The sequence below is a fragment of the Pinus tabuliformis genome, chromosome 2_1, assembly GCF_031772625.1.
Source record: "Pinus tabuliformis cultivar Carrire ecotype Pingquan chromosome 2_1, CPIR1, whole genome shotgun sequence".
NCBI classification, from domain to species: Eukaryota; Viridiplantae; Streptophyta; class Pinopsida; order Pinales; family Pinaceae; genus Pinus; species Pinus tabuliformis.
In genome coordinates, this window is record NC_142299.1 from 247,899,287 (window position 1) to 247,926,330 (window position 27,044).

Consider the following 27,044-nt stretch of genomic DNA (forward strand, 5'->3'; position numbering starts at 1 on the left):
TTCCACAGGCTGGAGGCCGAGATTGATCTAGACACATTTGTGAATGGTTTGGGCACTTTTATCTTCATCATAGGTCCAAGTTTGAGCAGAGAGGAGTCGCACCTGTTGAGGGTTGTTTTTATGATGGTTTGGGATAGTTTGAGGTGGAGTCTTTCTCCTAGAAGCAAGAGGCATTATTCAAGAGCACTTCCAGGAGGGCCGCAGGCCTTATCTTCCTTTTGCCTTGAGGCCGTAAGGAATATTGGAGGGACCATAGAGGAATTAGGCCAGACTGGTTTGAAGGGAGGTCGTAGCCAAAGAAGGAATCCAAGTGTTGTGGAAAAGGGTTGTAGCAGCTTATCATCAAGCCCTAACCAGATTATCAAAAAGCAGAAGCCTCTTCAACAGTATGACTGGAGGCTACTATTTGTATACTTCAAATTTGCAACGATCTATTTATCTAAGAAGTAGTGTAGTAGATCTGACCTGCAAATATATGAAAATAGAAATATTCCCAGAAATAACAAGATCTGAATATAGAAATTCTTCTTTTTATTAATCAAAACCCTTAAGGTAGGGTAACACCATACAATCACTCCTTAAGGAAGGAGAACACTCCACAAGCCATATGCTCACCAATACAATAATCCTTGACACCTCTCAATGGGGAGTCTCTAGCCTCTATATAGGATTCATACATACAATACCCTGGGTCATCACCATGGGTCTCTCAATACCATATATCTAATACAATGGGCTTATCACATTATTCCTTACTACTAGTGGTCCCTTACATGATGCAAGTTAACCACTTTATTTATTAACTATGGCCCCTCACATTATTTCCTTATTCCCTTGGGTACCTCCCTTTGTACCCCATACCCCATAATATCCCCCCTAGGTATACTACATTCCACCCCCCTTAAACATGTTTCGTCCCCGAAACATAAGAAGAACACAAATAATAAGATCTACTCAAAAGAGTAGTCCACTGGTACCATGCACGTGCATCTAGCCATCCTAGAGACAGGTGATTACTCGATCTAGCCGGTGCCTCGCTCACTTGAGATGGGAGTTGATCCTAGTGGTTCCTCTGTGTTGATGTGTTGTGGTTGGATCTTCGCACCTCTCTATCTGTCGTGCGGGGGTTGTTGTCCTTGTTGCTAATTCGTTGCCATTGTGTTGGTTGTTTTCTTGCTGGGTGATGTGGGTGGTGATATGCTGAAGTTTTAACCAATGGTGTATCTTTCTTTAATTCACCACCTAATGGAGCCTGATTGGTATCTGGTACATGTTGTGGCGCCTGCAATTGTTGCTTATCTTCTAGTATTACTTCAACCACGGACTCCTCATTTGATGTATCAATACCTACAACATTTTCTGCTTCAGCCTCCTTGGACTCTACCTGTTTATTGATGGAAATATCCTGTAATGTAATTTTCTTCTTTTTATATTAGAGCTTCAGAAATTTCTTCTACACATTAATATTTATAGTACCAACAGATTCCATCCAAGGGTATCCCAAAACAACATCCATATTAGCTATATTTGAAACATAAAAATCAAAATGCAATACATACTTATCCATAGAAATCTTCAAATGGTAATGACTCAGGGTATTGTATGTATGAAGCCTATATAGAGGCTAGAGACTCCCCATTGAGAAGTGTCAAGGATTATTGTATTGGCAAGCATATGGCTTGTGGAGTGTTCTTCTTTAAGAAGTGATTGTATGGTGTTACCCTACCTTAAGGGTTTTGATTAATAAAGAGAAGAATTTCTATATTCAGATCTTGTTATTTCTGAGCATATTTCTATTTTCATATATTTGCAGGTCAGATCTACAAGTGGTATCAGAGCACTTTCTTGGGCAAAGCGGAGAGATTTTTATTTTTTTATTTTTTGTAGGAATTTTTGGGGCGGCGAATTTACAGATCATATCTGAAACTTTTTGTGCAAAATTTGCAGAAACAAATTGCAGATCTGGATTCTTTGCGAAAAATACCCAAATTAAGAACAAAAAAAAAAATCGGCTGGATTGAAGTCCGGACGAGGGAGATATCGCTAATTTAAAAACCAGTTGTGTTGAAAATTTTCTAACAATTCGTGGATGGCAGATCTCCAATCAATTTTTGCAATTTTTGTGGGGAATTTTGAGAAACTAATTGTAGATCTAAGATCCTCTTGAAAAATCACCCATTTTGAACAAAAAAATCGGTCGAATTGGACTCTGAATGAGGGAGACATCACTGATTTAAAATCAGCTCTTTTTCATAATTTTTTTACGACGGGATAGTTGTAAAGCAAATCTGAATTTCCAAGAGTGTCTAGATAGAGATTTCTATCACATGGGAAGATACAAAATGGTCGTTCCATTTCCAAAAACAGGTTATAATAAGGATTCTGAGCCATATTGATCGAGTTGTGTCCATTTTAAATTTTCACCAAAGTAAGTGATTTTTTCAAAACCCTCTTCATGGCTTCTAGCAAGGATTTTTTTTAGGGAAAGATAATGGTCCTACTATTGAAGAATTCATAAAAGATCTTAAGAAAACATTGGAAAAGTTTAGTATGGCTTTGTTTGAAAGATGAGGCTGCCATATGGTGGAGCTCACTTGACAACAAGAAGTTGTCCAAACTTTCGGATGAAGAATTTGAAAAACTCCTTTTGGACAAATGGTCTCATGCTACACAACAGGAGAATGAAACACGAAAAGGGTTATTTTCTGATGATATCTCCTTGTTACAGATTCATGGATGTATTCAGAAAGAAAAGATAATTGTGTCTATCAATCGTAATAGCAAGCATAATTTTATTAATGTTCATTTCGCTAAAAGATTGCAAGTCTCAGCCAAACAAATGGATACCCACTAGTGGTCCCTTACATGATGCGGGTTAACCACTTTATTCATTAACTATGGCCCCTCACATTATTACCTTATTCCCTTGGTACCCTTACGGTTTCGAAAAGGTTTTCTTATGGTACCTCCCTTTGTACCCCATACCCCATAATATCCCCCCTAGGTATACTACAAGCAGTGATATTGATCTTCAAAATTGGCAAATCAGATTTTGACCTTGAATTATTGTACTCCCTCTCTCTCTTTGCTGAGCAATTTGATATTAATAATAAGAAGAATTTATCAAGGGTTTTTCCCTGGCTTATGCCATATCCTCTTGTTTGTTTGTCTTGGTTCGCCTTCTTCATTTATCGTTTGTGTTCTTTCTTCAGTCACTGTCAATATGATGATGATTTATGTAAATTGATAAATGGGCTATATGAAATGTTGAAGTAACTAGCCTAAGCAAAGAGCATGTTAACCAAAATTTAACAAAGAGCCAGAATTTCTTTAATGATGCAAGCCAAAAAGGAGACTCTGGCCCTTGTAGAGCCCATGGAGCTTTATATTTGTCGAATCATTGTTTTTCTCTTTCAAATTAGGTTTAGACAGAGACATAAACAACTTGGTTGAACTCTATGCCCTATTAAATATGATCAAACTTGCTACTGAGAAAGGAGTCCCAAAGATCTAGGGCTTTGGAGATTCAAATTCGGTAATTGCACGAGCTAAAGGAGGTTTTAGAATACAAAATATCTGCCTTTATTTTTGTTGAATCGGGTGCTTGCTATTGTTGGTCAATTTAAGGAAATTAAGTATTCTCATCTTATAAAGGAGGTTTTAGAATACAAAATATCTGCCTTTATTTTTGTTGAATCGGGTGCTTGCTATTGTTGGTCAATTTAAGGAAATTGAGTATTCTCATCTTATAGATCATTTAACTGTCCTGTAGATAGATTTTCTAAAATAGGTAATGGTGGGGACTCTAAGTGGGCCATACTTAAGTGCTAAGGGCATAATGAAACTTCAAACCGGGATCACCTTCATATATATAACTTGACCAAATCTTGTAAAAGTGTTCCCTACCTTTCTAGGAGTGGCTAAGTAATCAACCCTATTAGGTGCTTCCAACACCTAAGGGGAGGTAGCATTTTCAAGGCCGACCCTTTAATCCATAGATGTTAGTGAGAATAGGTGGCACTGGAGGGGAAGGACTTCATGGCCAAGTGTCATGGTCAGGGGACCAGGTAATGGGAGTCCACATCTTGAATGTATAGACGTAATGGAGAGAGAAACTGTTGAATTTTTGTAGCTATGGTCGGTCTTCATAATTTGTTTAAGCCCTCCGAATAAAAGAAAATGATAAATATTGAAGTGACTTTCAAGTCGGCTTCAAGAGAGGGAAAATGAATTACGAAATTTAAATTATTTGTCTCCAAGTTCGTGTTAGCCAACCCCAAAAGTACAATTCGGCTCTAGGATAGTCACGCCACTTTGAGCAATCAAACCTCTATATAAAAGGAAACACGTCCTGCTCCTCAACAACAATTCGGATCACTTATCTTTTGTTCGCACATGGTAGTTCTCTGAGGCAGCATACCAAAGTCATCTAAAGCAGACCAAAGTTTCTTCTAAGCAAGATCGAATTTTTCTAAGGCAACCCGAAATTTTCTGAGGCACAGTTGACCAAATTCTAAGGTCAGGTTGACTAAATTTCTGAGGCTATCTCAACAAGATGAATTCATGTATGTTTGACCAATTTTGACCTGGGTTTGGTTATTGGTCAATTTGACTTTATTTGACTGTAAAGTTCAAGTTGTATCTCTTGTTGAATTGGACAATTTCTCTAAGAAAAGGTTGGTGGTTTTTCCCTGGTTAGGGTTTTCACAGGATAAACTCCCATGTCTCTTGTGTTTGATTGTCTCTTCATGATCCTACTGCCATTATTGTTTTTAATGTTGAAGATTTTCTTTGTACAATTACTTAATGATGAATGTGACACAAGATAAATTAATGAAGAAATCATTAGAAGTAATTATCAGTCTAAGAAATCATGAAAACTCAACATGGTATTAGAGCCATGGTTAAAGAGCAGCCTTGAAGAAGCCAACTTGTTTGAAGCTATCCTTTTAGCGCTTGTTCTCTCAAACAATTTGAAGATCATTCTAATGAAGAAAATCCCTAGTACAATCTAAAGGACGAAGTGTGTTCCAAAGGAGGCCAAGATTTGTCTGCGTTCTAGCCGAAGTTATGAAGAGGGTCAAAGCCCTAGGTTGAGGGTTGAAGTCCATCTCTTAGCAGGTCTAAATATCCCAGGGCTAGGTCGCAAACTATATGAGGAAGGCTGCAAACAATAGGAGACTGAGAGACCTTGGGGAGGTGATCAAAAGAAGCCAAGAACCCTAGGAAAATAGGCCCGAAATATCTTAGTCTAGCAAAAAGGCCAGTGAAATTGTCTTCTAGGTAAGAAGTTTGCTAAAAGTTTGTTTGCATAGAAGGTTTAAATAAGCATGATTTTATCATTCCTTGAATTGCAATTCTTAAAGCGTGATGTATGTACCATCGCTTGATTTACTCGTCGTGATTTTGTTTGGATCAAAGTTCTTTTAGCAACATTCTTATAGATTTCAACTAGCTTGTTGATCCAAAAAGAAGAATACATTGATGCTCACTTGCCAACAATCAATAGCTTTGTCCACATTAAAATATTATTATTGAGGGGATAAAAATACATAAGATTGTGAGCTGAGTTGCATGTTGAAAGGTAGTCGAGTACCTCCATCTAGGGAGCAGGTTGAATAGAGATCTAGTAAGAAGTACAGCATAGCCTTGTAAGTATGTGTTAAAATTTTGTTCAAGAAGCTATTCAAAAGTATCACTAACGAAGGACCTTTTTTTCCAAGTATCTCATGCTCATACCAATTGAAGATTGTTTGCTTGCCTCCGTTGATGGAGCTAGTTCTCTTGGAAGACTTCTATGGAAGACACTAAAACATCTTATTTTGATGAAGCATTCCTTGTTTGACTGATAACTACACCCTTTTGACAACTTCATCACATTTGCAAAGGCGTGAGACTCCATGGCACATTCTTGTTCTCTTATGATTTGGATAAACTAACGAGAAAATTTGTATGTGACAGATTTAATGATCTTATTTGTCTTAGGGTTTGAAAACCCTAGAAGACAGTATGTCTTAAATAAGGATTTTGAAGATGTTATAGGCTCACTGCCTCACAACCAATGAATGTAAACATGTTGTTCTATAGCATATAAGTTGTCTTGACAAATAATGACATTATCACAATTTCAAATTTGGATTATGATTCAAAGTTCAATAAGGCCTAAAGGCAAGATAAGGCTTGCTAAAAAGGATGGACCAAATGAGTTCAATACACTTTTGTTGAGATCATTTGGATTGAAGTTTTTGTACGAAACTATGTAGGGATATTTCCTTTGGTTGCATTATATTGCAAGATATGTATTCAAAAGCAAAAGTGTTGTTGCAGAGATCTAAGCCTCTTATGTAATATACCTTGTACTAGTGTGAAAATATCTTGTGTGATTGTGTAAGGGTTTCTAGTTGTTAAATTGGCAACTAGGGCCAAACTCCATGTGGGTCAGTTTATTTATGGCAGCTGATATTTTTATTGGATCCCTCTCATCGAGAGGTGTAGGATTGATCCAAAGATCATCCGATTCCGATAAGTATTTATGGAGATATGAATTTATTTTGTTTATGTAATTATTATCAAGCCGACCAGCTCTTATGTAGGCTCTAGAAGCCCAACCGACGTGTCTATTCATCATCCTCATTTTAGTATAAATAGATGAGTATTTGATGTCACTTTGAATATGTATCCTTGAGGTGATCTCCTCTCCACGTCTGGGTTTTTGGAAGGAGAGAACCAAAAGATACGCTGGCCTTATGGTGATGCCCTAGCCGCAGGTCGATCTATGCAGCAAACCGAGACACCTATACGTTGTCAAATGGAGATATCTCATACGCAAAAGAAATGTATGTCATACGTTGTTCTAACCTAGCCGCAATCATAAAAGGGTATTGACTGCACCATGTTTAGGTGCAGTCATGTTGAGACAGTCTCGTCTTGTAATATATCAAACTCCTCCTAGCAGCGTGGTACACTGTGCATCAACGCAGTCAGGATTATGGTGAACGCAATTTAAATATCCGCCTCACGCTAGACTGTCACATATAAGGAACGCGGATATATATAACGCAGTCATATAGCCGGTCATATTCATGACATATGAAATCAGTTAAGTGATACCCTCACGCAACAAATATACGCAGGACAGAAATGATGAATCCGTGTGTGATCTGAGATCTGGCAGTGTAGATTTGAAAGCTATTACGCTGTGGATAGAAACCCTATACACTGAGCTAGCAATCAACTTATTAACGCAGTCATATAGATATGGTTACATAGTCAAAGGAACTCCACACGCAGTCATGGAGCAAACACACAGCACTTTGTAATGATCTAACACGCAGTCAGGCAATCCATTGTATATATATGCGCACAGCACTCTGTAATGATATAACACGCAGTCAGGTATGGAAACATCTACTTCATTGGCAATCCATTGTATATATATGCGCACAGCACTCTGTAATGATATAACACGCAGTCAGGTATGGAAACATCTACTTCATTGGCAATGCTCTATACACACAACAATGAACTATATACGATACGTTGTCATCTATCACAGTGCATACTTGACGGGCAGTAATGCTAATAGTAGTCAATGGTATGACTGTAACAATCTTCAGTGGAATTGTGTCAGCATATTCATTGACATGTTATGGCATGACATGGCATGAAAGACACACTATGTATAATATGGCAGAAAACATATATGACATGAGCAGCATCACGATGTAGATCAAGCATAATGCAGCATAGAGATGAGATCATGAGCAGCATGATATATATGGACAACTTGATATATATGGGTAGCATGATGTATGAGATCATGTGCATGGGCAGCACAATGATACACAGAGCATGGGCAACATCATGTTGAATGTAATCATAAGCATGGGCAGCTTGATGATGAATGAGACCATGGAAGATGCAGCAAGATGAGTAGCATGAAGATGAGAGCAGCTCAGTCACCTAGGTCCAGCATGGTGATGAGGCAGCATGATGGATGAGATGCAGTACTATGATAGGTGAAGGAGTCACCTTAGAGAATCAGTTGAAGCAATATGTCTTCAACTGATCTCGGCAGATATCAAAAGTCAAAGTGTTGACTTCTATTGTAAATGTACTATCTCTCTTGCTTTCTCTGCTGAACTTTGAAGATAAAAGAAGATTTGATCAAAGGGTTTCCCCACACATTGTGGGGTTTGTCCCTGGCTCGCGCCATATCTTGTGTCCTCTTGTCTTGGCTTATCTTCTGCATTTTATATTTATGTTCTATCTGCAGTTTATCGTAATGCTGATGTGATTGCTAACTGTGAAAATTTAAATAAATTGCTCTAGCATAGAACATACCTAAACTTAACATGGTATCAGAGCTGAGGTGAAGACAATGCCCAAGCAAGAGTGAAAGAGCAATCACCAAAGACAGTTGGGACAAGACAAAAGGATCAATGGGTTCCTCATAATTCACCTAGGGTGAAGTCAAAGCAGAGAATGTTATCAGAATAGCGCAGCGGAAGATTATGATCACTTCATTGGGAAGTTCGGATCTAAGGGTGGAAGGAAAGGCGGATGCCTTGTTGAAATAAGTTCGGTCGTTATGCGAAGGAGTGTTTGAATGGCAGAGACAAATCTCTTGATGAAGATAACAATCATTCCCGGGACATCTTCAATGATCAAAAGAATGACTAGGTAATGCAGGTCATCAAGGAAATGGTTGACTCTTCCAGGAAAGCAAGGAACCCCAAAATGTCTTTTATGTACCTGATCGAACCTAATGTCCATCTCGGAAATGGGAGTCAAAGGTTACAGGGTGGCACTTATCGGTGGAAAGGTACGTGTTTGAAAATAGATCTTTCAAAGATGTTTTTGAGTTCAGGGTTGTATCAAGTTGCAAGAAGTCCACTGGGGACCATGTCCATTGACTCAGCACCGGAGGTCTGTGAGTTAGATGGTGACTAGGATGCCTGAATTCAAAAAGAAGCATGAAGGTACATGTCTGAAATGTACCAAAGGAAAATATTATAAGGGGACCATTCCCCTCATGCAGCAGGTTCACAGGTTTGGAACAACCCGAGGAGTTTGAGAATCATGATCAAGGAATCTCATGTATACAGGTGGAAGAAAGCCATCTATGGCTTGAAGAAAAACACGTCGGGCATAATATGAGAAGATTGATAGCTGTCTAATGCAGCTAAGATTCACTAGGAGTGAAACCGATCCAAACCTCTACTCAAAGGTTGTGGATGATAAACCTCTTGCACCAGCACCTATGTCTGACAGGTGCAGACCCTCTCATTTATAGGAGACAGAGGGAGTTGGATTCTGAATATGGGAAGATAAGCTGCTAGCTTGTGACTGCCTCGAGGATCTTAACTTTCAGAAGTTATATGGTAATGATGTCAGACCAGATTTGGGAAATGCCTCTGAGTTTCATAAACTCATTCGCGTTGATGTTCTTGGAGAACCTCCGGTCGAACATATGTGTTGTAGTTGGCATGGTGAGCTCATATTTGGTTGAGCCTCACTAGATTGGTGCCAAGAATCTTCTAAGATATCTTCAGGGCACAATCTCTCATGGATTGAGATACACTGCCGAAAATATGAAACCACATGATTATTCGAATGATGAGTGGGCAAGCAGTGTGAAGGATCACTAGAGCACTTTTCAGTGTTGGTTCTCTTTGGATTTTGCTTCGATGTAGGAAGCAGAAGTCGGTTACTATAAGCTCCGCCAAGAACGAATACATTGCTAATAGTATGGCCTTCTGTGAGGCAGTCTGGTTGCTGAAGCTCTTTAGTGAGTTGTTTGTACACATGATGAATACCACTGTGATTCTCTGTGACAACCAGAGATGGGATTCGATTATTGAGGAATCCCGTATTTTGACAGTTGCTCCGGCAGATAGACATCAAATACTGCCTTATCTGGGATATGGTAAGTCGATGATCAAGGAGGCTTCATCACTCTGAGATGATGTACAGGACAGAGCCCTGAGGAAAGATCAAATTTGTGATTTTCCCGAACGACTTGGAGTCGTCGAGAGACCTTCGTAAAAGGGTCCTGCATGCTACATACATTGAGCTCTAGGAGCTTTGGGGGGCTTGCAGTTCTATTGGAGCAACATACGACCACAGGGTGACTCACCCTCCCCTGGTGGTGCGCTCTGAAACAAGATGATTCGCTCTCTTGTGGGACAAGATGATTCACTCTCTTGTGTAGCAGGATGATTAGTTCTCCTGTGAGGCCTGGATTGATGTGTTCTCCATGGCGATTGTAGCAGGATTGATGTGTTCTCCTGTGAGGCCTGGATTGATGTGTTCTCCATGGCGACTGTAGCAGGATTGATGTGTTCTCCTGTGAGGCCTGGATTGATGTGTTCTCCATGGCAGCCTGGATTGATGTGTTCTCCATGGCGATTGTAGCAGGATTGATGTGTTCTCCTGTGAGGACAGGATTGATTAAGTTCTCCTGTCGAGGCATTCTACCCATGCAGTCTGGGACTCATGGGAAGTACCTCTCATCTGATCAATGAGCAGGGAAATGAAGTTAGGGACCATAGTAGTACCGATGGACGCATCGTTGTATCTACCGTACTCCCTACGCTAGGATGTCCTCCATTGATCTGGGATCAATGATACTGGTCTGGGACCAGTGGTAGGAGTTGTACATGTTATGATGCTGACTTCGGGTCGGCAGAGACTGCTCTGGGACCAGTGGTACATACTCCGAGACTGACTTCGTGTCAGTGCAGTACTGGTCTGGGACCAGTGAGAGTGGTACATACTATGACGCTGACTTCGGGTCGGTTGAGACTGGTCTGGGACCAGTGGTACACTCTCTGAGACTGCGATACTGGTCTGGGACCAGTGGTAGGAGTGGTACTTACTATGAAGCTGACTTCGGGTCAGTTGAGACTGGTCTGGGACCAGTGGTATGCACTCTGAGACTGACTTCAGGTCAGTGGAGAATGATATGACTCATTCTTGACCAATTCTTCTTCTTCATAGTTCAGCGAAGATGAGCAGAGCAGAGCAGAGCCAGCAGCGCTGAGCAGAGCTGAGCAAAGATGGGCAGAGTAGTGCAAGTTAATGGCACAGATAGTACAATCGTACATATGGATCAACGGATGGAGTTCTCCCTAGTTGAGAGGGAGTGTTAAATTGGCAACTAGGGCCAAACTCCATGTGGGTCAGTTTATTTATGGCACCTGATATTTTTATTGGATCCCTCTCATCGAGAGGTGTAGGATTGATCCAAAGATCATCCGATTCCGATAAGTATTTATGGAGATATGAATTTATTTTGTTTATGTAATTATTATCAAGCCAACCAGCTCTTATGTAGGCTCTAGAAGCACAACCGACGTGTCTATTCATCATCCTCATTTTAGTATAAATAGATGAGTATTTGATGTCACTTTGAATATGTATCCTTGAGGTGATCTCCTCTCCACGTCTGGGTTTTTGGAAGGAGAGAACCAAAAGATACGCTGGCCTTATGGTGATGCCCTAGCCGCAGGTCGATCTATGCAGCAAACCGAGACACCTATACGTTGTCAAATGGAGATATCTCATACGCAAAAGAAATGTATGTCATACGCTGTTCTAACCTAGCCGCAGTCATAAAAGGGCATTGACTGCACCATGTTTAGGTGCAGTCATGTTGAGACAGTCTCGTCTTGTAATATATCAGACTCCTCCTAGCAGCGTGGTACACAGTGCATCAACGCAGTCAGGATTATGGTGAACGCAATTTAAATATCCGCCTCACGCTAGACTGTCACATATAAGGAACGCGGATATATATAACGCAGTCATATAGCCGGTCATATTCATGACGTATGAAATCAGTTAAGTGATACCCTCACGCAACAAATATACGCAGGACAGAAATGATGAATCCGTGTGTGATCTGAGATCTGGCAGTGTAGATTTGGAAGCTATTACGCTGTGGATAGAAACCCTATACACTGAGCTAGCAATCAACTTATTAACGCAGTCATATAGATATGGTTACATAGTCAAAGGAACTCCACACGCAGTCATGGAGCAAACGCACAGCACTCTGTAATGATATAACACGCAGTCAGGTATGGAAACATCTACTTCATTGGCAATCCATTGTATATATATGTGCACAGCACTCTGTAATGATGTAACACAGTCTATATGGAAACGCAGTCAGGTATGGAAACATCTACTTCATTGGCAATGCTCTATACACACAACAATGAACTATATACGATACGTTGTCATCTATCACAGTGCATACTTGACGGGCAGTAATGCTAATATGGTAGTCAATGGTATGACTGTAACAATCTTCAGTGGAATTGTGTCAGCATATTCATTGACATGTTATGGCATGACATGGCATGAAAGACACACTATGTATAATATGGCAGAAAACATATATGACATGAGCAGCATCATGATGTAGATCAAGCATAATGCAGCATAGAGATGAGATCATGAGCAGCATGATATATATGGACAACTTGATATATATGGGTAGCATGATGTATGAGATCATGTGCATGGGCAGCACAATGATACACGGAGCATGGGCAACATCATGTTGAATGTAATCATAAGCATGGGCAGCTTGATGATGAATGAGACCATGGAAGATGCAGCAAGATTAGTAGCATGAAGATGAGAGCAGCTCAGTCACCTAGGTCCAGCATGGTGATGAGGCAGCATGATGGATAAGATGCAGTACTATGATAGGTGAAGGAGTCACCTTAGAGAACCAGTTGAAGCAATATGTCTTCAACTGATCTCGGCAGATATCAAAAGTCAAAGTGTTGACTTCTATTGTAAATGTACTATCTCTCTTGCTTTCTCTGCTGAACTTTGAAGATAAAAGAAGATTTGATCAAAGGGTTTCCCCACACATTGTGGGGTTTGTCCCTGGCTCGCGCCATATCTTGTGTCCTCTTGTCTTGGCTTGTCTTCTGCATTTTATATTTATGTTCTATCTGCAGTTTATCGTAATGCTGATGTGATTGCTAACTATGAAAATTTAAATAAATTGCTCTAGCATAGAACATACCTAAACTTAACACTAGTCAAGTATGCAGAAGATGCCTTGCATTTTACTGTTGTGATTATGATTATATTCGCTGAGATATGTTGTTGGTACTTTAGTCTTGAACAAATTGAGCCAAAGGAAGAAAGGTTTCTTCCTCTCTAAAGTAACAAATTCCAGTGATGAGTTTCTCAAGTGGTTTATGATCCTCAAGGGTTCAAAATGATATTACGGCATCCTGTATCAAATTATTTTTCAAGGAACAATGATTGGTTCCATGACTATAGAAGGATGATTTGCACATGACAAAGCTGAAAATTGGAAATCTTAGGGTTTGTAAACCCTAAAAGACTAGAAGTCTTGAATGTGAAATCCCTAGCGTTTGTGGATAAAAACCCTAGAGCTAGACCTAGATCACAGTTTATGTTGAAAGAAGAAACCCTAGCTCATGCAATGAAGGAAAGAAAAGCAACATGTTGATGATGTAATCATTTCTTCCGTGACCTCCTAATGAGGGTTGTAGGTACATCATGAAGGCCTGCCAAAGGCCCTGGCAACAGTGAGAAGCATTTGGAAGAACGAAGCAAAGTTTATGACAAGAGGATTCTCCCTAAAGTGATTCGTGTTCAAAACAGAGAAATTATACTGACATCTAGAACCATGCCAGAAGGGCTCCTAGTTAAGAGGAAGATGGAAAGAAGTTTGAAGGATGTGATTGTGCCAAGAGGTAGATTTACAAGATCAAGCATTTAATGGCAGCATAAAAAAGTACAAAGCGAGGAGTCTCACAGGAAGAGGTAGAGGACTATGAGGAGACATTTGCTCCAGCTGTCAGGCATGGTATTCGCGAATTTATAGATATTTGATAAGTCTTCGTTGATCTCGTTATTATATGACTTATTTTTTACGGAAGTAGGACTCACATGTCAGAGGGAAAAGCAGTGGCAGGCAGAGTTGCTTCCATGATAGGAGTAGTGAAGACAGAGAGAGTTGACCTCTGAGTATAAGATGAAGGATCTTGGTTGGATTCATTGCTTCTTGGGACTAGAAGTGTGGCAAAAGGAAGTATATTATTAAGATCTTTCAAAATTTTGGAATGATGGACTGCAGAGGAAGCAACAAGGACTGCCAGGATGACCAAAATGCAGTTGTGGCGATGGATCCAATGAAGGAAGCTAGTCAGTTTATGATTGAGCCAAAGCATGTGTTGAGTACAACTGTTGGGGTTCACAAATTCAACTTGGGGTCTACTATGATGAACAGAACGCTGACAACACCATTGAAACAGAGTATATTGCAGTTTGCTTGGCGAGTTGTGAAGCACGGTAGCTTTAGGATTGTTTGATCAGGTACACGAGATGATCGTGGTGACAAGTCAAAGCACATGGTACCATTACATCTGAGACATGAAGGGACCACTGAGACTCCAATGTATTTCTATGGTCGAGTAGGTTGATAACATTCTCACAAAGCCTCTGTCCCAAGATGAAGTTTGTATGCTTCATGGGCAAGATTAGAGTGGTTGAGAATGCTTCCCTTGGTTGAAGGGAGTGTTGATGTTCTAGCATCAAAGGGCGAAGAATCTCCCTAGGTCCGGGGGCTCTACCAATTCAATGACCAGTCCAGTTCTGACAACTATGATTACCTCTTTCAAGAGGCATAAGTTATAACTCATCAAATTGATCATATTCTGGGTGCCAAATTACCCAACCAAGCTGCATATGTATTGGCTCCTCAAAGGAGACAAATAACAGAATTTCCTAACAAAGGCTATATAAGAGAGGATATGAGTCCTCCCTGTGCTAGATCCACTCTTTTAGGACCAAAGACAGGGGAAATTGAGATTTTGTGTAGATTTTAGCGCCCTCAATAAAATCACTGTGGAGCATACATATCCACTGCCAGAAGTGGATGATTTTGGGTTTCTTGGCAAGCGCCACAGTCTTTTCAAAGATTGACTTGAGAAGTGGCTATCACCAAATCCAAATTCAAAAAGAAGATGAGTGAGAAATGGGATTCAACATCAAGGATTGCTTGAACAAATGGTTGGTGATGCCATTTGAGTTGAAAAATGGTCATAATACATGGAAATTTAATTGTCTATTTTGATGATATTTTAATTTTTAGTAAAAGCATGAAGCAGCATGTGGAATACTCACGATTAGTGTTGGAAAATCTTAGAGATTAAATATCGTTTATCAGTAATGAGAAGAGTTAATTTTTCAAAGACAAGCTTCTATATCTTGGAAATATCATTTCAGTGGAGGACATGAGCATGGATCCACAGAAGATCAAGGCCGTACTTGAGAGGAATATCCCACAAAGTATAAAGGAGATAATAAGTTTCCATGGATTCTATAAGGGATGTGTTAGAAATTTCGGTGGCATTTGTGCACCTTTAGAAGATTGCACAAAAAGTAAGGCATTCACATAAAGCTGCTGAAAAAAATTGAATTGCTCAAAAAGGTGACAGAAGCACCAATCCTTACACTTCCTGATTTTGAGAAGACTTGTAAGTTTAGAGTTGAATGTGACACTTTTGCTGTAGCAATTGGAGGAGTTTCAATCCATGAGGTCAAAGCTATAGCATATTTCAATCAAAAATTGAATGATGGTAAAAAAAAATCAACGCTTCTAACAAAGAACTATATGCTATTGTAATCCCAGTGGGTCAGCTCAAGTGATTGAATGCCATGAATTGAAATAGGATGTCTCAAGGTCAAGTCCCCTGGCCAGCTATATGTGATATGTTAATACTTAATGTCCCTGCCAGGTCAAGTGTACTATAGTCTATATCAACAGTTTACTCAACAGTTTACCCTAGTTACAATCCATCAATAGCCGTGAAGTCTCTGGGGGATTTCCAGGAATGGTTACATGTGGAAAAAGAAAACTATATGCTTTTCAGCTATTCACAACAGTATTTGCAACATAAGAATTTTATTTTGTTAACTGATCATCAAGCCTTAAGTTATATAAATTCCAAGAAAAACTCTCATAAACATGCCAAATGGGTCACATTCTTGCATAGTGACACTTATGCTATTCAACATAGAACACATAAATCCGATGTTGTAGCAGATGCTTTAAACGGGGGCACAATTTACTTATTAATATGCCAACTGAAATTATCAGCGTTAATGTAATGAAGGAGGAAGATCCAAATGAAGCATATTTTGGTGGAATTTTGCAGCTCTTAACAAGCAACTCAACACAGCTAGAAGCACTTTTGAAGACAATTTTTTGGTAAAAGTATTTTTGTTCAAAGGCAGAAAACTACGTATTCCAGCTAGATCAATGAGAGAAAAATTGATCCAAGAATTGCATTGAAGTGGGCTGGAAGGGCACTTTGGCAGAGATACATCATTCAGTTTAGTGCACAAAATATTCTTTTGGCCACAGATGAGGAAAGAAAGATGTTAGGAACTTTGTTGCTCCTTTGCTAATGGGGGACAACAAAATATTGGTTTGTATAAGCCTTTGCCCATGGCAAAGAAACCATGGACTTTGTTTTGGGACTATCTTGAACACAAAAAGGATATAGTTCAATATTTGTGATGATAGATCATTTTTCTGAAATGGTCCATTTCATTCCCAGTAAAAAGATTAATGATGATAGTCAAATTGCTCAACTGTTTGTCACTAGGAATGTAGTTGAACAATGCATTGGGTTCCAACAACTATTGCAAGTGACAGAGATACAAAATTTCTTAGTCACTTTTGGAAGACATTATGTAGAAAATTACATAGCAGATTCCAATACAGCTCAGCCTATCGTCCATAAACTGATGAGCACGCAGAAGTTTAAGTAATCTACTGAGAAGTTTGGTTGATAAAAGTTTAAGACAGTGGGACACAGTCTTCACACGAGCAGAATTTGCCTATCATTCAAGCCTTAACAGATCTACTGAAATGTCCCATTTTCAGAAAATTTATGGACAAAAACCAATAGTAATAGTGTAGAACATTTTATTAAACACATTCATAATATGCAAGTGTGTGAAGCAGAAATTGCAGACCACAAATGAAGCATGTAAGATGAAAGCTGATCATCATAGAAGGGTAATTGAAATCCAGGTTGGACAGCAGCTTATGTTTCATCTGTGGAAAGAAAGGTACCTGCAAGGTGCCTATAATAAACTCAATCCCAGGAATATTGACCCATCTTCAACGTAGCTGATCTTTATGCTTATCACCCAGAAGTTCATAATGAACATATTGATGACACCACAGTAGAGTGACAAGAACAATTACCAAAGAAGAAAAGTGTAGAGATTAAGCAGGTTGTTGATACCACAATTACAAACATTCAAACCAGAACATATAAACTCAATTAGTCAAATGGAAATGTCTGCCAGAGTCAGAGAAAACATGAATTACTAAAATGCAGCTAGCAGAATTTAGCAAAACTGTTGATCCCAGTAACTCTGAAGCAGGAGGTTCAGATTGTTTTTAACAAGGGATAGATGACGCAAACAATCTAAGTTGCTTGCCACATCAGTAAAGGATGTTGGCAGGAATGTCTTAAATCCCATAGCTTGATTCCCTGTGAGCCCCAGAAACTGAACTAGTTTTTGGAAATGTAGACAGTTTCAGATGAGAGTTTTTGAACAGATCTGCTGCCCAGTGCTCTATTATGTTAGTAAAATTATGATTAGTTTGTTTATTTGTTTTAGGAAAACAAATGGTTGAGTTTTGGTAGCTAGATAGAGGTATTCTCATACTGCAGATTTTTGGAAAACTCTGACAAGGAACAGTGCTGTTTAGAGAAGAAAAACAGTTTAGGTGATCTGCATCAGGGGCTATAATCTAGGATCTTCTTTGGAAATTTGTGCAATTTGTCTAGTCTGTTGATGTTCGATGTCTGGCAGAGAGAGCCAATTCCAGTGTCTCATATTTATGCAGTATACTACTTGTTATTTAGATATTGCAGTGAATGACTAAGTGGTATTCATCTTTGACCTTGTTACTAAGTTTGCAACATGCATATCCTATTCTTCCAAGAGGTTTTCGAGCGTCCATCTGCTAGGCTTGCAATCTAAGTTGTTGTTCATTTAACTTTTGCCAATTTATCCCTTGTCAAGGTGTACCTTTGGTGTTAAATCATGTAGCTTGTTAATTTGCATAATTTAAGGAGGATATCTAATTTTGTGTATCTCAATTAGTTGCATTTACTCAGATTTACCTAAAATAATTCACCTGATTTTGTAATATTTCATGATCTGTTGGTATTTATATTTATAAATAGTTTCTGCTTTTGCAATTTAGAGCAATACAAATGGTATCAGAGTAGGTTTGACCTTGGATCTAGGCTTTAAAGAGTACCTTTTTGTCCTATAGACATAATTGTAGTTAGACAGGTCCAAATTTAGTGAGACCAAAGTTTCTGGGAAGACGAGATTCCAAGATTTTCAAAGGTGAAAATATCACAGGATTTGGTGCAGAATTCGCAGAGATATAATCCATACAAGGTCAACCTCTAAACTAGTCCCGACGAAGGTTCAAAAAACGGTAGATCTTATTCAATTACATATTCAAATATTCAAATCAGTTGATCCAAGTCTTGATAAGAGCACTAAAAGGTTCAAAAGTCCAAACCTCTGTTACGGAGTATGTGTACCAGTACCTCTGTTACAAGAGTATGTGTGCTACGGGATAGGATTTGGATACCCGGTGAGGGTACACATCTCTCCTGCTCGAGATGGGCATTGGTACGTACCATGAAGCACCCCAAAGTACCTCGATGGCCCTCAGAACACCCCCACCTCAATTTGGAAATATGCCTCGATTTTGGGTACAACCCCAATTTCAGGTATTGTGGTGCCATTTTATGTGTTAAAAAAAAATCCCTATGTTTGAGAGCAATGATTGCCTAGAAAACCTGTTGATTGAGGACCTAATTCTAATTGATGATGATGCAGCAGGAGCGAACATGGAAGTTTGGCTAATGGCATTTAACTATGTTGTTTATGTTGTGGAAATACTACTGTGTAATTTTTAATGAATTTAGTTTGAAAATTAACGCAGCTATATAAATTAAATGGTTGGTAAATGCTAATAAGCATCAAAAATATTTATCTCATCATACATTTAAATTGTTAAAATTTAAAAATAAAAAATAAACCATAAAAATTAATTAAATCATAATTTTATTTTAAATTTTTATTATGAATATAAAATGAATTAATATATGAAGCATATATATTATATACATTTTAAAATTCGCAGAACTAATGAGCCTGAAACTCCTACTCTTCGTGGGTGAAAAGAGATGCCAGCAGCTTCAAATTTCCGGTGACTCGCATATTGTCATAAACTGGTTCAATGAAGTTTCAATTTGTCATATGCACACACTCAGGCCTCTACTGGCATAAGTTTTGATGATAAAACAGAATTTTGATTTTATCTCTTGTCAACATATTTTCAGAGAAAGGAATGCATGTGTTGATGGACTTTCCAAAGAAGGTGCGCAGCAAGCTCGGGGGATCTGGCAGGTATCTGAACAGAGGGAAGGTCAACACTATGAATAGTACCACAGGCCATTCATAGATGGCCAAATGGGGGCTGCAGCCCATGGAGATGGATAAACTTTTATTTGTTTTCAGTTTTGGCTGGCACCTCTCAGAGTTTCTCAGCTCATATAGCATTATGTGATTGATACAGGCAGATATGGTCTTCTCAGAACAATATGGTTTTTTTTGTAAGCATGTTATGTTTTTTGTACAGTATTTGATACACAAGTCTGTGCACTCAAATGGCAGACTTGATCTTTTATGAACCCTTCAACATGTAATTTTCATACACTTTAATGAAAATTACAATTTTTCTTTTTTGGAAAAAAATATATACATTTCAAAAAACATGTAACAATATTCTTAACCATGGAGATTCTTAACTTGTAAATAGGCTCTGTTACAATACCATGGGCCAATAGCATGGATTATTTATAACACATGCCTAAAAATCCATAACTCATGTTCATGACACAAGTTCATATAACATTTCTTTTAATTAATCAATTTAATTAAAAAGACAAAAGAGGCATAGCTACTTTTGAGATAAATCTCAACCTTTGATTTGTGACTACTACTAAGAATATTTTAGAATATTCCATAGGGTTAAAACCCTACCATCCACCTAATAATTATTGATAATTAAATTAAAATTCTGGAAGTCCTATTCTAAAATAAACGCAACTATTGACGTAATTAATACAATACTATCAGTATATTGTTTTCCTATCAATAAATTATGAAATGATTCGATGACAAATTTTATTGTTTTTTGGATAGCTTGTCTAATGTTGAATGCTCATTAATAAATGGTGAAATGGTTTTTATTTAAAAATAATATAAACTATTAACAATTTCAATTAATTTCAATCTATTTTACATTTATATATATGTAAAACTTGTTACGTGTACCCCTGACATACCCAATACCCTGTTTGAAAATTAGTTGTACCCATCTTGACTTAATCATCAATATTATTATTATTATCCTTTACGATATTATTATTATTATCTTTTACGATACTATGATTTTATTATTAAAAGGAATTACAAGTCACCTTACCTTCATCACCTTAATCACTTCGCACCTCTCTCATTGATGACTCACACGGCACTATGTAACTCTCTCTCTCTCAATGATACATTACACTCTCTTACGCACTCATTAAAGACATGGCATATTCCTCTTACACTCATTAAAGGCATGTCATAAAATATTCCTTACGCTCTCTTTAATGCACATGTTACATTCTCTTTAACTAAGGCATGTGTACCTCTCTTAATGGCATAAGTTACTAAGGCATGTGTACCTCTCCTTAATGGCATAAGTTACTAAGACGTGTTTCTCTCCTTAATGGCATGACTTACACTCTCTTGAATGACATATGTTACTCTTCCTCAAGGCATGCATATTGCTCCTCCTTTATAACAAGAATCCATTGCTCCTCCTATATATGTGTCTCATGTCTTCTCACCTGACTACAATACTTGTGCAATGTGAAAGAAGAATTTGAACTTGAGAGAGGTGAGAGAGATAGACTTGGAGAGTAAGTGCAGAACTTGGTGAACCAAAGTTGATTCAGTCCTTCAATGTTTCAGTGTTGATTCAGTTGAAGGGAAGGTTGATTCAATGTTTGCATCTATTGCTGCTACCAGTTATCTTCATGTTACAACTTGTTCAGATTTGGGTGAACTTACTCATTCTCTTGATCTCTCATTGTACTTTGTATCTTTGTTGAATAATTGATATCTATTAGAAGAAGAATCTGGTTGGGTTTTCCCCTTGTGGGTTTTGCCCTGGTCATTGGACCTAGATTCTCTGTGTCTCATTCTGTTATTAGTTGTCTTCTATTGTGGATTGGTTTATGTTCTATCTACAATTGCTTAACTAATATTGCAGCAAAAAGAAGTTTTTGGAATAAGTAATTGTTTCAACATACAACATAATATTATAAGAACAAACACCAAAAAAAATTACATTCCAAAAAGGAAAAGATGGAAGACAAAGAGAGAATGTTGACAAAGATTGAACTGCATTGAACAAAGAGGAGGGTCTTAACTAAGGCAACATGACGAATATTGACATTCACATTTTCAGGAAAGCAAGTGTCACACTAAAGGCATGCATAGAATCCAAAGAACAATTAAATAACTGGAGACACCAAGGGCATCATAGACTGGGTGAAGGGCTTCAATAGTTTCAGTCCACCCATATTAAATAACTGGATGAAGTGCATCATGACGCTGGTAAGCACCTTCTATCATATCAATTTCGACCTGGATGAAGTGCATCATGACGCTGGTAAGCACCTTCTATCATATCAATTTCGACCTCATATATGGGGAGCAAAACAGGACAGCAGATTTCCTTTTCAAGAGAGGAATTGATAAGGATCCAGGTAAGTTCTATTTCTCTGGTTATGAACAAGGAGTCATGATTAATGCTGGCAGCATTAATTACTCATAGTAGATTCGGTATTTTGTAGGACTGTGCCATAATTTTGGGGAAAATGTAATGTAAATACTGAATAGCAGTAAGAAGGTCTTGAGAAGGCTATACTCTGACAAATTATTCTTTTTGAGGGCGTAGGAAACACTAAGTTGAATAGCAGTAACAAAACTGGACATTATGAACTCAGTGATTTAAGAAATAGATTACATATGACTCATGAGATATTTTCTAGATGCAAATGATGTATGAAAAGAAAGAAAAGAATACTTGCAAATGTACTATCTTTTTTATTAATATAAAAAAGAAGGGTAAGAAGTGTTTTTTTCCACTGAAAAAAGAATCCAAAGAACAATTACATGATGGGATATTATTGAAACTTAATTGTGACAACTAAAATAGCAAACCTACAAAATACATAGCTGCAAAGAAAAAGCCTTGTTTCAATGTTTTCATCTTCCTTTTAACCCTGAAAAATATCGTAAATCTATATCATATTGACCTCTTTGCCATTAGGAGAACCATCTATGTGATTACTCAACGTTTGATTACTTTGACAGCTCAAACAAGTATTCATACCCTACTCAAATCATAAATAAATTTTTGACAACCGAAAAATTACACAGAGACCACACGAACATTTCCCTGTATCTTTGCAAACGGACCTTTGAATTGTTAAAAACTGAAAATCTAAGATCTGTAATTGCAGAGGACAGAATCAATGGGAAAAAAGGGGGCTTTCAATACTCACCGTCCCAGCCAGAAGGACAGGGAAGCTCCAAGTATTTTCGCTGAGAAAACGCAGAGCACGCCGCGGAAGAAGCCAAAGAGCAGAGCAGCCCCTGCCTCAAAAAACACCGCATATGGCAAACACAGGGCCAGTGTAATTGTGTGAACTAAAATATAAGCTGGCATTGCCCAGATCCCCATTTTGGCAAACAGATCTTGAAATCCCTCCATGATGGCCTGCTTATCCCCTCCATACACTCTGCTGAATACAATGTAGATTGCCACCCCGACCACGATCAGAGCTGCAACACCAAATCTGCCTCGTCTGCCCACTATCATTTTTCCTTTTTATAACTGAAACCCTTTGTTGAGAGATGCGAAATCCTTGGAGCTTGGCTTCCAAGATTATGAGGAAAAGCACTCGAATCTCAAATAATTATAATAAACTCCAACCGATCTGCCGTAAACCACAATGCACTCATTAACCACGGCACCCGCAATTCTCTATTTCAGAGAATGTCTAGCCAGTCGCCGAAGAATGAAGACTAGTTGTCGTTTGTCCTGCGCCGGGACGTCAGTTGAAGTGTTATATAAATTTGATAATGGATAAAGGTGTAGGCCACTACACGAGGATGACAAAGCAATCCTTCTTCAACACGTTAGCGGTGACTTGGGTATCGGCCCCTGTCGACTTGGGTATCGGCCCTGTCGACATTTCTCAAAATGGACATGGATCAAAATTATCTGCTTATTTATGATTGCTCATTTATGATTGTTTTCAGTTTGCTCTTTTGTTGCATTTTATTAGATGTTTTGCTCTGATTTTCTTAGTTGTTTGTTTTATTTGATGTTTATGTTTGTGACAGCATAAAAACACTGTTTGTTTTATTTGATGTTTAGGTCTGTGACAACATCAAAACACTTACTAGGGTTAAAATTATAAATAAATAAATAAATTATTAAATCATAATGTTATTTTATTTTTATGAGATTATTATTAATAGTAATTATAAAAGAAATAATATATTGTTATTATTATTTAATTTTAAAGTCATGGTTAAGTTACACACTAAATTGGTGTATGAGACTCTCTTGTTTGTGAAACAGGGGATCCACCTTCGCCTAGCAATTTGACTAACTAGGGTTAAAATTATAAATAAATAAATAAATTATTAAATCATAATGTTATTTTATTTATATGAGACTATTATTAATAATAATTATAGAGAAATAATATATTATTATTATTATTTAATTTTAAGGTCATGGTTAAGTTACACACCAAATTGGTGTATGAGACTCCCTTGTTTGTGAAACAAGGGATCCATCTTCGCATAGTAATTTGACTGTTAAGTTTACGAAGGCATACATACTCTACCCCCTCTGGTTTTGAGCCTGTGACCTCTTAGGAGGAAACACATGCTCTTAACCATTAGGCTCACTCAAATTGTATATGAGTTAAACATTTTATCTTAAAAAAATCACAAATGTCTAAATTATATTTTAAGAGAAATCTATTAATTATCAATATATGTAGAATTAATACAAATTGCTAGTCATGTTTGCTACAGATTTTGTTTTTGTTCATATAAGATTGATATGACCTTAAAGATATTGTTAGGATAGAGATTAGTATATTTCATTAGCAGAATGTTATGTGGGATAAAGACAGAATGAAAACTATTAACAACATACCAATTATTATGCATTGGAAAAATGGAAGTACAATTTATATGGGTTCTTGCAGCCCTAATGATAGATATAGATGTGTATGGTTGCATGAGGACATGCAACATCTTCAGTGGAGAGGAGATGACAAACCTCATAATTATCAATATTTGATAATCATTTACATATCTTTTTACTTACCCATAACCCCATATTTTTTCTTCTTGATGCTTAAAACCATAATTTTGGCATAGGTTGTTTTCCATTGTATTTTTTTAGTATTTCATTAAAAAGTTTGATTAACACTAGGATAAACGTGTATTTCTATTCACTTTGTGAATAATGACTTATTTATGAACAACTTGTAATAAGATATTAATTGAAGATCTTATGTTACAAGTTGGATGAAATTCGATTAATGTTGCTAAGCATTTGTAGACCCACATGTTGTAAATTTACATACTACAGTTGAGGAAATTGACCACCACCATCATGTAGCCACTTGGGGAAGAGACAAAACACATATTTTATGGTTTTAATTATTGAGAAGCATATTTTAAGTGTCCACATTATAATTTTAAAAACTAGAACTAAGTTTTGAGTCGGGCCACCTAACCGGATCAAACCAGATCAAACTCGATTCAATGAACCGGAATTCAAAAAAATACCTATGTTGCATAAAACATTGGGGTTGTTTCCTTAAAGAAATAATACGAAAGCGCTAAAACGCGTGTGATACAGCCTTGAAACGTGTTTTAGACCGTATTGGCACATTTTCTCGAGGCTAACATGTGGCCCAATATGGCCTGAAACGTGTTTCAGGGTCATACGACCGTGTTGCCACAAACAAACAAACAAAAAACCTTCGTTCCTTTTTTATTTTATTTTTTCCTTTTTTCATTTTTAATATTTTATTAGGCAATTAAAATATTGTGTGGATGTTTATAGATGTCTCTCACAAGTTATAAAAAGACTCTTGCCTCATTTTGGGGTAATGAACGACCCGGATTTATTATGAAATTACAATTATTCAAGTTTTCACCTAATTTTCACTTTGGGGGCATCGCCCCCGAACCCCTACCAATGGGGGCTTAGGTGGTTGCAGCCACCACCCCTGGACCCCCCCCCCACCCCCCCGCGGTAGCACTAGTGTGGGGGGGGGGAAATTTCCCCCACAACCCCCCATCAAGGACTAGGATCCAAACACAGCTGAAATAAAACAATTTAACCACAATGTAATAATGTATCATGTATGCTTTATGATTGAACATAACATTTTTTAAATGTTTGTTGATGGTGATGGACCCGCCAACATGTCATGGGATCTCCTCAGTAAGAAGTCCCAACTAGACCTCAGACCATTTGGAGTAGGAGTCCCAGTAGTGGGTAGTAAAGCTATGCCTTGACTGTGATAGCACGCAAAGGTAAGCGTGATATCTTTGTTGGAAGCAAGTGTGTGACCTTGCAACGAATCAAGAGAGATGCATGGGGAGGTTCTAACACACGGAGGGGGAAAAGAAGTGTTTCCCTTAGAAGCTTGTAATAGTACGCATCCTGAAAGGAACATGCGAGTTGAATGACATCACAAACTGGAAAGCAGAATAGTCGACAATCCAAGGTGATGAGTTAAACCAACAACGTGCTTCAATAAGATTCATACAGAATAGTCTATACATAAATGTGTAAGTTGAAACTACATACATTGCTAAAGTAACCAGAAGAGTCGAACTACAATAACAACATATGCATGAAACATGTTGGCTCTGTTATATTATATAAAAGTGACAGTTCCATCCATACATACAACCATGACAGCCACTAGCCCCAATAGTGGAACGTTATAGTCAACACCACCTGCTCCTTCAAAGAGATGTACTCACTCTGCATTATGGAGAAGCCAAGACTCGTCACAATACCCTCCAAGCCCTCTCTAAGCAATGCTTAGAAAAAGCTTGGCTCCCAAAAGCATGTTCTATGAGTTATGAGGTTCTATATATAGCAACGAGTGGGGTGACCCTTTACATTCCCCTTTGACCCTTGGACTACCCTCATGACTCTTCAACTTCATTACATATAACTTTTTACATTACATATGATTGTTTGCATTCCACTAATGACACTTGGAATTTCACTTTACATTACATTGGATTACAACAGTTATAGCTCACAGTAGTGAGGTGGCCAAAACAACTCATAACACAACTTGACATGACACTATGACATTTATTGGCTAACTGTTGTGTCCATGTCAAGTTGTTCTGCTGCTAAGTGATGGATGTGTTCTTGGATGTACTTTATCTTCATCTCCGCATAACTTAGTGTTGCGGGATCTTCAATGGTCTTGGTCTTCGCAAGATGGTCCCATGCATGTTTTGCTTTTGCTTGTTCAACTATGAGAAAGTCTTTTAGCATGCGCTCTTTCTTCATCCTGCTCGTCGTCGCGCCATGTTCCATCAATGTACATGTACATGTAATCACTCATGATGAGATGACATTAAATCCAAAAATCTCCTAGTCTATCATGATGCAATGTCTTTCGGTTCCGAGTGCAAGTGATGGGAGAGAGGACAAGGCTCTGGAACTGCGCAGAGCACATTTCAGGTCAGGATGAGAGGCTCTGGGGCGTTGTCAGGAAAAACTGCGCAGATATCACTAGGGGGGA

The 27,044-nt window shown here is 38.1% G+C and overlaps 1 protein-coding gene across 1 annotated transcript in view; it reads right to left on the bottom strand.

Moving 5' to 3' along the window:
- LOC149199621 (uncharacterized) overlaps positions 1-23,368 on the bottom strand; it is a 36,470-nt gene extending 13,102 nt beyond the window's left edge. The window contains exon 1 of the mRNA XM_089402508.1: positions 22,737-23,368. Coding sequence (XP_089258634.1) covers positions 22,737-23,053 — 317 coding nt within the window. The 5' untranslated portion in view covers positions 23,054-23,368. The remainder of the gene's footprint in view (positions 1-22,736) is intronic.
- Positions 23,369-27,044: the final 3,676 nt, after the last annotated feature.